This window comes from Ursus maritimus, unplaced genomic scaffold, assembly GCF_017311325.1.
Source record: "Ursus maritimus isolate PB19 unplaced genomic scaffold, ASM1731132v1 scaffold_32, whole genome shotgun sequence".
NCBI classification, from domain to species: Eukaryota; Metazoa; Chordata; class Mammalia; order Carnivora; family Ursidae; genus Ursus; species Ursus maritimus.
The window spans coordinates 20,066,456-20,079,149 of record NW_024425786.1 but is presented as its reverse complement, the minus strand read 5'-3'; the positions used below and the strand labels follow the sequence as shown (position 1 = coordinate 20,079,149).

The 12,694-nt window shown below is 58.4% G+C and overlaps 1 protein-coding gene across 1 annotated transcript in view; it reads left to right on the top strand.

Annotated features, from left to right (window-relative positions):
• Nucleotides 1-11,949, top strand: part of SLC9A1 (solute carrier family 9 member A1) — a 48,037-nt gene extending 36,088 nt beyond the window's left edge. Inside the window, exons 3-12 of the mRNA XM_040619081.1 lie at nucleotides 2,621-2,871; nucleotides 3,810-4,027; nucleotides 5,023-5,225; nucleotides 6,738-6,827; nucleotides 7,297-7,367; nucleotides 7,486-7,659; nucleotides 7,908-8,022; nucleotides 8,157-8,258; nucleotides 9,376-9,448; nucleotides 10,093-11,949. Of these exons, the coding sequence (XP_040475015.1) occupies nucleotides 2,621-2,871; nucleotides 3,810-4,027; nucleotides 5,023-5,225; nucleotides 6,738-6,827; nucleotides 7,297-7,367; nucleotides 7,486-7,659; nucleotides 7,908-8,022; nucleotides 8,157-8,258; nucleotides 9,376-9,448; nucleotides 10,093-10,430 (1,635 nt within the window). The 3' untranslated portion in view covers nucleotides 10,431-11,949. The remainder of the gene's footprint in view (nucleotides 1-2,620; nucleotides 2,872-3,809; nucleotides 4,028-5,022; nucleotides 5,226-6,737; nucleotides 6,828-7,296; nucleotides 7,368-7,485; nucleotides 7,660-7,907; nucleotides 8,023-8,156; nucleotides 8,259-9,375; nucleotides 9,449-10,092) is intronic.
• Nucleotides 11,950-12,694: the final 745 nt, after the last annotated feature.

The following is a 12,694-nucleotide window of genomic DNA, read 5'->3' as shown; positions in this document are numbered from 1 at the left end:
GCACCACATTGGGCATGGAGCCTACTCTAAAAATATAAAAGATAAAAATTTATTATAAAAACGAAAAACAAAAAAAAACCCAAACCTCCAGAAAGTGATAAATAAAATGGATTGACCTGGGGTTGGCCACTTGCTTATTATGTGATCTAGGCGAGTGACTATACCTCTCTAGGCCTCACCTCTGATAGCTGCAAAGTGGTCGAGTGGGTAGTACTTTCCTCCCAGGGGCTAGTAAGGACAGATGCCCCCAGCGCAGTCCACACACGGCCGCGCGTATGTGCTGACATAGGCCCTTCCTCCCAGCTAGTTTCCTCAGGAAATGGGTACGTGTATGTGCATGCTCACATCGTGTTGTGAAAACACCCCCATTCTCCTCCTAGTTGGACCCCTCAGAGAGCAGCTGTACACGTAGGAAAACACAAGGACACGTGTGCACACCAGTGCACGTTCACACACCCACCCCCAGTCCCTCAGGAAGGTGCACTTCAAAGAGACATAGTGGTGGTCAGCTTGCCGCAGGCAGCCTCAGCTTCCTCACCTCTTCCTCTTCCTCCCTTCGGGTCTTCATCGGGTCCTGGTGGGGCTGGGAGAGCAGCAGCCTGATCTAAGCAAGCAGGCCTCAGCGCTGGTTCTTCTAGCACCAGCTCTTGCCTCAGTTTTTCCATCTGTAACAAGGATTGCAGTACCCAGCCCGTCATCCTCCCAGGGTTCTTATAGGAGTCACACCAGTGGGTACCACAGACAAAGCCCTCCCCACTTGGATCTGGGTGTTGGGGTTCAGGTTGGCACTCCTGGGGAGCAGTGGGGTGTGGTTATGTCAAAGGGATACCTCAGTCTGGCCAGCGTGGGCCTATGGCCACGCCTCCCCAGGTGGTGGCAGTGCTCGTAGTAATTGCTCCTGCTCACTTCCTGTCCGAGCACTTCCTGTCTGAATATGTATTGCCTCATCCAGTCCACACAGAGACTCCATGAGGTTGGCACTGTAATTATCCCGTTTTTCCAAGTGAGGAAACTGAGCTACTGATAGGGAACTCGTCCGGGGTCCTGTGAGCTGGTAAGTGACGCTAAGTGACGTAGCTGGGCGTCAGACCGACGCAGTGGGAGTCCGGAGCCCACACACTTACCACCAAGCCGCGCTGCCTCTCTAGTCCCATTGACAGTGCAACCGGGTGGGAGAGGAGGACCTTGCCCTCTCTACCTGCCGCACTGGTCCAGGTGGTAGACCCTGGGGACCCATGAATCTCCTCAGGCCAGGAGTGAGCGTAGGTAGCCCAGGGCTGAGAACGCACCTGTTGTCCACAGACAGCTATGGCCCGGGCAGCACTGGGGACGAGCCAGTGCTTGGCATGTCCCCTTCTTGCTTGGCCCGCGTCAGGCCCTTTTTAGAGCTCTGGCCATGAGTGCGAGTGCCCTGTTTCCTGACGTGAAAGCTGAAGGCAGCCCCTGAGCTGCGTGGTCGCAGGTCACCACTCATACCCATACTTCCTTGCCTCTAGGTTCTGGGGGCTTTGGAGAGTTCCTCCTCAGCAATTCTCAGGTCGTCTGCCCTCTCTCTCGGCACCCCAGGCCTGGAAAGTCCCCAGCCGGTTTCCTGGCAGAGCTGTCTGGGAGTAGGCCCAGTAGCCAGGGAGCCGGCACCCGAGTGCAGGCAGAACCTCAAAACTGCCCCCGTCCAGGAGGGCCTACCCACTGCTGTCAGGGACCAAGTTCCGGGCCTGGTGTTGCTGCTGGGGCTGGCGGCCCTTCGTTGAGTCACTCCACCACTCTGAGCTGCGGTTTAGGAAAGGAACAGGCATCCTTGGCTCGCCCACTTCACGAGGCTGCTGTGTGTCGAGCGGGGTAGCCACTGTGCAAGGGCTTTACAGTATGTGATGTGCCACTTCGACGTCTGACGATAGCATTACAGTGACTATTTCTCAGTCCAGGAGGTGGGGAAGCCTTAGAAACCCTCTCGTTCCGTAACATCTGAACTTGGCTGTTCATGGTAACCACGTGGAGAGCTTGTTGAACGGAGATTTCTGGGCCCCACCTCCCGAGAATCCAAGTGGGGTATGGCCTGGCTGTGTATATTTTCAGAAACGTCTAGAGGTTAAGAAGTCCTGTTCTAGTTCGTTGTCTGAACTTCCTCTGCTTTGTGCTGAAGGTGAGACTGAAATCCAGACAGGAACACGATCTGCCCAAGGTCAAACAGAGAGGCCGCTTCATAGCTCCGGGAGTAGCTAACACCAGGATGGGCACGGTCCTGAGCACTTGGCCTTTATTAACTAGTTTAATCCTCACAGTGGCCCTATAAGGTTGGTACTGGTATCCCATTTTATGGTGAGGAAAACAAGCGCAGGGAGTTGGAGTAATTTGCCCCGCGTATACGCTAGGGAGCGGCAGAGCCACGATTCCACCTCAGATGGTTTGGCGTCAGAGTTTGTGCCCTTAATTGTCACGGCACGCTGCAGGCCTGAAGCAAGGCCCTCTGGCCCTTGACACTAGGGTTTCTCTGCTATCGCGTGGCCTCCTCTTGTGGCCATGGTCAGTGGAAGGCATGCAGTCTCCCTAGGTGGACACCAGGGAGCTGGGGGGGACAGGGCCCTGCTCTCCTGCCAACCAGCTTACACCCCCTCCCCAGGTCCTGTATCACCTCTTTGAGGAGTTTGCCAACTATGACCGAATAGGCATTGTGGACATCGTCCTCGGCTTCCTGAGCTTCTTCGTGGTGTCCCTGGGTGGGGTGTTTGTGGGCGTGGTCTACGGGGTCATCGCAGCCTTCACCTCCCGATTCACGGCCCACATCCGCGTCATCGAGCCGCTGTTCGTCTTCCTCTACAGCTACATGGCCTACCTGTCAGCTGAGCTCTTCCACCTGTCGGGCATCATGGCGTGAGTCTGGGTGCAGCATGGGGGAGGCCACCAACCTGGATTCCCTGGGCTTGTGGGGTCACAAGGGAGTTCCCCAGGGCCCAGACTCCAGCCCTGGGATGAGACTCATGCACCAGGTTCCAGATCCTGGGACTGCCCCTGGAAGCACTGAGTTTAAAGTTCTGGAAAGCCTCAGCGCTGCTACTTCTTCCCTTCGCCTCAAAGGGAGTTCCTTGGTTGTAGTTGGACGCAAGCTCTCGCATTCACTGTGCCCTTCTGCAGCCCCAGCAAGGAGGCCTGGGGCTTCCATTGCCATCAGGAGTCCTGAAGGCCCTGAGGCCTCAGCTGGGTCTTGAAGTCCAGGGAATGTGGAGAGGCGGCCAGGTGCAAAGGTTTGCCCAGTTCGGGAGGACATTGGAAATGCAGAGGCCAGGCCAGATTGGGGGATTCAGGGTGACCTTGAGGAGGCTGGGCCAGCAGGAGCAGAGCCCAGGTATGGACAGCAGGCAGGGAGGGCTGGGGCAGCTGTGTGGAGCTGAGCTCCCCATGGGGACCCCCATGCATTAGAGACACCGTGCTTGGGGGAGTAAACCAAGGCCATGAATGTGTGTAACTGACTCCTGTCAGACGGAGGCAGCATGGCCTTGGGGGAAGGCACCGGCTTTGGAGCTGGGCAGACCTTAGTTTGCATCTTAGCTCTGCCGCTCACTGGCAGGGTGACGGTGGACAGGCAACTATCTCTCCAACTCTGAGATCCCTCATCTGAAAAATGCAAAAACGTGCCCACGTCTGGAGGGTCGAGTGAGAGGACGGAGGTGGAAGAGTTGTAGAGCCCGCAGCGGGTTCTGACCTGTCCGAGGGCTCTGGATACGGGCACCTGTCCGCCTCCCCGGCGGTGGAGGGGCTCTGGGAAGGTGCAGCTCCACCGAACCCCGAACTCTGCTCTTTCCTGACCCCAGACTCATCGCCTCGGGCGTGGTGATGCGCCCCTACGTGGAGGCCAACATCTCCCACAAGTCTCACACTACCATCAAGTATTTCCTGAAGATGTGGAGCAGTGTCAGTGAGACGCTCATTTTCATCTTCCTCGGCGTCTCCACGGTGGCCGGCTCCCACCACTGGAACTGGACCTTTGTCATCAGCACGCTGCTCTTCTGCCTCATCGCCCGAGTGCTGGGTGAGGTCCCGGGCTGGAGCCGGGTAGAGGTGTGTGCGTGCGTGCGCATGTGCGTCTGTGTGCCCGCGCGCGTGGCCTTGTGTGCCTGTGGTGTGGAGGCAGGGACCGGGCTGCGGGCGGGGGCCCCTTGTACGAAGGGCTCGGCCGGGTGGGCTGCTGGCAGCTCCCAGCACAGCCGCACAGCCGCGGCCTGCCCGCTCTTCTCTGCTATGCTGAGGCTGTGATGGGTCTTGTGATGGCTCACGGGAGTCTGTGATCTCCGGGAAGACAGTCATGGTGCGTGAGAACGGCGGGGCCTCACGGCCCCTGTGCCACAGAGCCCGGGTCTGTGAATGTTCTCTGCGTTGTCTCGGGGCGCAGATGACTTGAGCACTTGCGGACCAGTCAGTGCTGCTGGCTCCAGGCCACACACAGGGACCAAACCTCAGGTCCTTGGTTCTGCTTATAGTTTCCAGACACAGCTCACCCCAGTGACTGTGTCACTTTCCCTTCGCATCTCACTCTCCTCCTCTCGGATAGTAGGTCTGTGCTCCCTGAGCCTGACTGGCTATCACCTCTACTTGGTACACTGTTCGGAAACCCCTGTAGTCCTGGACCTCATCTGCCAGAGATTCTGGTTCTGTGGGTTGAGGCTGAATCCAGATCTCTGCATTTAAAAAAAAAATGTTTTTATCATGGAAAATTTGAAGCATGCGGAAAAGTAGATCCCATGAACTCATAATGAATGGATACCAACTTGTGGCCAGTCTTGTTTCAGCTCCTCTCCCAGCCCCCTTCTGACTTCCAGCCCCTCGAGGCCTCTGTGGTGTCTCTAGAGCACATCCGGGTTGGGAGAGCCCCTTCAGGATCCCCCCAGCTCTTGGCCGAGGGACCCAGGAAATGAGTGCGCTGGGCGGGCATCCTAGCCGGGGGCTGCCTCCCGGCCGAGCAGTTGGAAATGCAGAAGCCAGGCGGGGCTGGGGACAGCTTGACGCTCTTCTTGCCCTTCCTGGCAGGGGTGCTGGGCCTGACCTGGTTCATCAACAAGTTCCGAATCGTGAAGCTGACCCCCAAGGACCAGTTCATCATCGCTTATGGGGGCCTGCGAGGGGCCATCGCCTTCTCCCTGGGCTACCTCCTGGACAAGAAGCACTTCCCCATGTGTGACCTGTTCCTTACTGCCATCATCACGGTCATCTTCTTCACCGTCTTTGTGCAGGTGCTGGACAGGGCGGAGCAGCCCCCCTTGGGACCCTGACTCTGCCCGTGGAAAGAGGAGGCGCACAGCCCGAGAGGGGGCCACGAGTTCTAGTCCACCAATAACTTGCTATGCAGTCTTGGGCAAGCCGCTCCCCCTTTCTGGTCCTCAGTTTCCTTAATTGTGAAGGGGGAGTTGTGATGATGAGTGACCAGTCAGAATGCTGCCTCACTTAGAAATCCAGGCAGCACTGAGAGAAGTGGGCGCAGTCAGCACGCCCATCTCAGTACAGGGCTTCAGGGAAATGATTTAATGTCTTGGGATCTCAGTTTCTGTGCCTGTAAAGTGGGACTAATAGCACAACATGGGGGGGCTAGAAAGGTTGCCGACCTGGGCAGTAGGAGGTCTGGAGGCAGCCCGAGCTCTGCTGCTCTTGTGCGACCCTGGGGAAGACCCTCCTGCCGTTTCTGGGTCTCAGTCCCCCATCTGCAAAGTGAGGGCACCGGCCTAGATGGTCCCGGAGTCTTTCCAGCTGCAGGTCAGTGATCCCTGTGCGTTTCAGTGACTCTGGCTTAGCGGAGAGTCCCCCCAAGCCCCTCAGAATCCCCAGGGAAACCCAGCCTGGCTGGTGTCAGTGCTCCACCTTGCCTGACCTGTGACTTTGGGCAAGTGAGAAACTGTCTGTCTGGGCCTCCATTTCTCTGTCCCTTCTGCCTTTCCTAGATGCAAATCCTGGCAAAGCTTTAGGTGGGAAACAACATTTCCTTCTCAGGGGAAAAACATGTGGCGGCATCCTCCTGGGGCCAGACTCACTTCTGTCCCTTCTAAGGATAGCGGGCTGCCTCTTTTGCACCCTTGCTCTGTTCCCCATTGTCATAACTATTTATCACCGTGACTTGGCGGCTGTCTACGCTCACAGCTTACCAAGCCCATTTTCAATGAAGTCAGCATTGAGGGAGGGGCCTCCCTGCCTGGGTTTGAATCCGGCTTTACTACTACTTCCATAAGACCTTAGAAAGTTACTTAACCTCTCATCTGTGAGATGGGGACAATGGAAGAACCTACCTGTCTGGGGCAGTGTGGGCATTCAATAACTAAAACCTGGTAAATCAGCCCCGGCTCTGGCACAGGGCACGTCTGCAGTGAAATTAGCTGCCGTTGCTGCGGCTACTAGGCTGGGCGGTTCCTGTCCTGTGAAGTGGTTTTCCCTATCAGCCAGGCCTGACTTCTCTGGGGTTGTAAAGCATGTTTGTGGTAGAGCCCACATTTGAACCCCGGGCCCTCTGACCCCACGCCCGGGTTAGATGACCGATGTGTGAATCATTCAGCTGGAGGGGCTGTGTCTTCAGGACGAAGCAGGCCTTAAGGACCTGCCTTTGTACAAGGGCTGACACGGAGGTTGGGAGAGTGGGGACCTCAGAGCAGAGAGCATCCCAGCTTCAGGGGCTCTGGGGGCAGGGGAGGGGGGAGGCTCCGTGGTCTCCCTGCCAGGGTAGTAGACCTGGAGTGCCTGACACCTACCTGCCCCCCCAGGGCATGACCATTCGGCCCCTAGTAGACCTGTTGGCTGTGAAGAAAAAGCAAGAAACAAAGCGCTCTATCAACGAGGAGATCCACACACAGGTACTAGAAACTGGGCCTTGGCCCTTGGTTGCAGGAGAAGGCTCAGGGAGCTGGGGAGCAGCTAGGCCTCACATCCTTTGGCTTCATTCAGCCCCCTTCTCCCTTATCCCAGTGCCGGGTGGTCCTTCAGCCCCTGAGGTCGCCAGATCGTGCCATAGGCAGCTGTGGTGTGGGCAACCAGGTGCCCTAGGAGGGGATGTCATGCCATCTCTACCTCTAGTAGGAGCCTATCCCAGGCATTGGGCACAGGTGGATTCAGGGAAGGGGGCTCAGCCAGGCCATGGCAGGGGGTTTGAGGCGCCAGGGTTCAGGATGAGTGAGATGTTGGTGCCACCTCCTGGCTGCTCCTGGAACTACAAGGCTGGGCTGAACAGCGCCGCATGGGGGTGGAAGGTAGGGGTCCATTCAGAAGTCTTGGTAGGGAAGGAGCCCAGTAGTGAGGCTTGACCTGGCCCTGGGCCCATTTCAGTTCCTGGACCACCTTCTGACAGGCATCGAGGACATCTGTGGCCATTACGGTCACCACCACTGGAAGGACAAGTAGGTGGCAGGCCTGGTGGGCAGGTGGGCGGGAAGGGCAGGTGAGGGTCTCCCTGGGCCTGGGCGTCTTCCCGCCCTGAGGAGCTGGCCCCATGCATCTTCTCCCTCCTCCCACCAGGCTCAACCGGTTTAACAAGAAGTACGTGAAGAAGTGTCTGATAGCTGGGGAGCGCTCCAAGGAGCCACAGCTCATCGCCTTCTACCACAAGATGGAGATGAAGCAGGCAATCGAGCTGGTGGAGAGCGGGGGCATGGGCAAGATCCCTTCTGCTGTCTCTACCGTCTCCATGCAGTGAGTGCTGATGGCGACGCCAGCGGCTTCGCACCCACACACCGACCCCTGCACACCAACCTGGCAGGCCACGCGGGGGCGAGGGTGGCGGGCCTGTCTGTCGTCCAGGCAGGGTGGGCGAGAGAGCCACAGGGCCACAGAGGACCACCCCACCCAGACCATCCCCGGGGGTGACTTCCTGGCCCATCCCAGCAGGCTCTAGGGTCCAGTAGCTTTGTTGGGGACCTAACCTGAGCCCTGTTGTCCAGGAACATCCACCCCAAGTCCCTGCCTGCCGAGCGCATCCTGCCGGCACTGTCCAAGGACAAGGAGGAGGAGATCCGCAAAATCCTGAGGAACAACCTCCAGAAGACCAGGCAGCGGGTGAGGGGCTGCTCCCTGCCCGGCACCCCTTCAGCCGAGGGGGCCTTCTGCTCCAGCCCTGCCCCACCCGAGCGCAGAGCCGCCCTGGCCCCCTCAGGCCCAGCTTCTGGGGCCTGACAGCTGTTCTCCCACAGCTGCGGTCCTACAACAGACACACGCTGGTGGCAGATCCGTACGAGGAGGCCTGGAACCAGATGCTGCTCCGGAGACAGAAGGCCCGGCAGCTAGAGCAAAAGGTGGGTCTAGGACTGGAGCCGGCCCCTGCCTTTCCCGGGAGTCTGGGTGCTTCTTCCCCCGCACCCCTGCCGCCAAGCCCCTTTGAAGAGAGAGCCACTGTGGGGTGTTTTTTTTTTTTGTTTTTTTGTTTACCTCCTCCTCTTGTTTGGGGGACTGAGCCCCAGGGCAGGTTCCAGAAAGCTGCCTCCTCCCCCACCTCCTCCCCACTCGGGGCAGCAAAGAGGCCAATGCCCGCTCGCTGCATCCGCAGGCATCTGAGTCTATGCACGTGCTCTTACCCCTCATTTCCGAGCGAAAACACTAAGGCCCAGGGGAAAGGGAGCTGCCGCAGATGATAAAGCAAGGGCATACGTGCATTCGACCGTTTGCTCGGGAACTTAGGAGCAGGGGCAGGACGAGGAGAGTGTGGGCAGAGGAAGGCCCAGGCTGTGTTCCCAGTCACAGAACATGGCCCTTGGTAGACACCGAGAGGGTTCAGCTTTCCAGAAAGTTTGTTAATGGTGCCAGGCTTTGGGCTTTATTCCAAGGGCATGGAGAGCCCTGAAGAGGTCTGAGCACGGGGCTGACATGGGAAGGGGTGTAGGGGGGAGTGGGATGGAAAGGAGTGGGGACATTTAGTAGGAGATGGAACTACCAAGACTTGGTCACCTGTTTGAGGTGGGGCTTCGGGAAGAGGAAAGAGGGGTCATTCTCTAGTCTTCTGGTCTGGAGTGTTGGGAGTGGTCGTTCAGGAGGGGACGACAAGGATGAAGCAAGGTCTTGAGGGAAGATAAGAATCTGAGTTCGGTTTCAACCTATTGCACTGAGATACCTGGGGGCCTTTTGGGGTCCAGGTGTCCACTCCTGAGTTGACTTTATGGGTCTGGACCTCTGGGGCGAGTGTGGACTGGAACAGAGACTGGGGCGGGGTTGCTGTGGGAGAGGCAGGGCCGGAACGCCGGAAGTGTCGGCACGGCCTCAGCGCTGGTGCCGACAGAGGCGGACGACGAGCCCCATGAGGAACTGGCAGAGAGGGCGCGAGCCCCCGAACGTGCCAAAGGAGGGGGTGGCCACCAGCCTTGGACGCCATCCCGAGGGGCTGCCTGTGCTCACCCCTGCCTGCCCTCTCTCTGTCAGATCAACAACTACCTGACCGTGCCGGCCCACAAGCTGGACTCACCCACCATGTCGAGGGCCCGCATTGGCTCAGGTAAGGCAGGGCACAGGGTGCCTGGAAAGGGGCCTGGAGGCTGGGCACTCAGGACCACTGTCTCCTGAGGTTGAGACTCCAACAGCAGTGGGCCTCAGGGAGCCACTGGGGAGGACAGGCTTCTCCCTCTGACCTCCATCCAGGCCATGAGCTCCTTCTACATCAGGTGGAGTTGGGGGTCCCCCAAGGGGACAGAAGCATGGCCCCGCTGTCCTCCCCAGGGACAGACGTGCTCCATGTGCAGCTTAAGGGGAGGACCGTGAAGAGGTTTGGTGCCTGGCAGGGAGGCAAGAAGGGTCTGCACCATTGGGATATCCAACATGTGGGGGAGTCATCAACAGGCCTTCTCCCAGGCCTGGGCCCTGGGGGCACATGGTGACTCAGGAGGGAGCTCTGATTCTCGGTCTGGGGATGGTCACCTATAGATGACCCTGATCTGAGGAGAGGAATGCAGTCCTACCTTTGGGACAGCAGTGTGAGGGGAAGAGAAGCTGTCTGATCAGGGCTCATCCAGGCCCATGTGGAGCATTGCCACATTAACAGGAAGGTTCTGTGGGAGTTGCTGGCACACGCCAAGGGTGGGGGGACATGCTTGGCAGGGCTCGGGGGCAGAAGCCAACTTGTGCCTTGCTCTTGGTCCCCAGACCCGCTGGCCTATGAGCCAAAGGCCGACTTGCCTGTTATCACCATCGACCCAGCCTCCCCGCAGTCGCCTGAGTCTGTGGACCTGGTGAATGAGGAGCTGAAGGGCAAGGTCTTGGGGCTGAACCGGGATCCAGCCAGGGTGGCAGAGGAGGACGAGGATGACGACGGGGGCATTGTGATGCGGACCAAGGAGCCCTCTTCCCCGGGCACGGATGATGTCTTCACCCCTGGGCCAAGTGACAGCCCCAGCTCCCAGAGGATACAGCGCTGCCTCAGTGACCCAGGTCCCCACCCTGAGCCTGGAGAAGGAGAGCCTTTCATCCCCAAGGGGCAGTAGCGCTGGGGTCAGTGGGCAGTGCCTGTCCCACCACAGACTCTCCCACCAGAGCAGGGGCTGCTGGGGGAGCTGGGGGCTCCCTTCATCCTTCCTGACCTGGATTGGCCCTGCCCCTCCCCCAACCGCATGGCAGCTGGGCCCACAGCCCCCACCGCAGCACGGCTTCCCCCTGCCTCCTGGGAAGCACCCTCCCTCCCACCAGAACTGCCTTCCCAATCCATCTGGCAGAACTGTTGGGCTGTGAGGCAGATCCTGCCCCTTCCCGATTCAGGCTCTCTCCCAAACCCGGCCTAGAGCCTCGAGATTCCCAGCCCTCGGAGGCCTGTCCCCTACTCCATCAACCTCATTGAAACCAATCTTAGTTCCTAACCAAAGAGCCTCTGGCTCAGCCTTGATCCCACCTGGAAAGGGAAGGAGCCAAGACCTCTCTTGGCCTAGGCCGGGCCCTACATTAACAGCGGAAAGACTGGGGAACCAGTCATGTGACTGGGGGGGGGATGGGTGACACACAGCAGGCAGGCCCACCGTCCTCCTGCCAGCTCTGTCACCCTGGCCAGCCCCCTGCCCTGTCTTACTCAGAGCTGCAGGCTGAGAGTGTCTCTGAGCTTCTCTGACTGAAGTCGGGGTGCTTTGGACAGTGATGTGACTTAGCTTTCCACACTGCTCCAGTGGGGACCACTGAACCCTTCAGGGGCGACTGTCAGGGGAGGGGCTGTCAGGGGCTCCAGAAAGTGCTGCCTTTTTATCTGTTTTGTTTGTTCACACTCCATGTATGATTCAATTTGCACAGAGGGCATTCCTGTTTTTAAAAACATTTTGAGAACCCCTGGCTTAACAGAGTTCTAGCCCTCCTAATCCAGAGAATTACCCCTCCTCGTCTGTGCCTGTCTGCCCAACACGCCCCCAAATCGGTCCTCTGCCTCCTGGGCTCTTAACTGTGGCCCCAAGGCTATGATTTTAGAAGTGACCTCTTCCACTCCAATTCATGATTCTAACTCACTGATGCTGGGCTCCTGACCTTCCGTGCTCTTGGGCCTGACCCTCAGTTCCTGCTGGCCTGTCCTCTCTCTCATCCCTCTCCACCGCCTTGGCCCCTGGACCTCTTATGCCCATCGCGCCCAGCTTGCTGTGGAGCCCAGTCCTTAGGGGAGAAGGCCTCCCCGAGCATCTCCCACCCCACCAGGGCTGGAGGGTGGGCAGAGTCCTGGGCCCCCAGAGGCCTTTGCTCACAGGCACACACTCCCACCCCCACTGCCACCATGGCCAGGCCCAGGCCTATTGGTGTCTGTCCCACCCCAGGATTGTGCAATAGTCAGAGTGTCCCTCTTCCCAGCGGACTGGGCAGTGGGTGCTCCTCTGCCCCCCTCCTCTCCATGCAAGTGCTGTTTTGGGCAGGAGTCACCACGCAAGGGTGACGTTGACAACCATGTTCGAAGCCCCCACAGCTGCTGCTGCTCTGCCGCCCGTACAGAAGAAACCGGATCTTTTTCATATTCTAATAAATCTGTGTGAGTTTTTATAGAGTTGAGGGCTGCTTCCTAGGGACCAGGACTTCGGGAAAGAGGGTTGCCTGGGGGCCTGAAGGACTTAGCTCAGTGGCTGGCACAGAGAAACACTAATCCATTTCAGCTGCTGGCATGGCTATTACTGTGCACCGGGCACCTGAGACAGAGCAGTGAGCAAAGCAGGGCGCTCCCTGCCCTCAGGCGCCCTCAGCCTCTCAGGTGACAGTGTCCATCACAGACACGCCAGGAAAAACCCAATGTCTGTGCGAATGACAGAGAATGAAGGAGGGGAGCGGAGGGCAAGGAGGACTGTCCTGAGTCATCTTAGGAAAGGACTAGAGAATGAGCTGAGGTTAACCAGGTGAAGAAGTTTCGGAGAGTTCCTGAATATTCTAATCGGGAGCTGCACTGGCAAAGACCCTAGGATCTGAGAAAAGGCGGGTTTGGCTGGGTCAAAGGGTGACAGGAAGGGAGGCAAAGATGGGACCTAGCGGTCCTCGGTTAGATTTCGGTTTATACGAAGGGCAGAATGGGAAGGTTCTGTCACCTGTAAAGTGGGGACAATAGCGTGGGTCAAAGTGCTCAGGTGTGTAAGTGTGGGGTCCAGTGGGCTCAGTTCAGCGGAGGTTGGATCCCTGAGGTGCACTTCCAGAAGCTGACCACCAGAGGGCAGTGGGGCCTTGGCACACACCCCCGGCACCCCTGGAACCCGGGCTGCTCTGAAAAGCGTCTAGTTTGCTCAGCGTGGGAGCCTGGAGT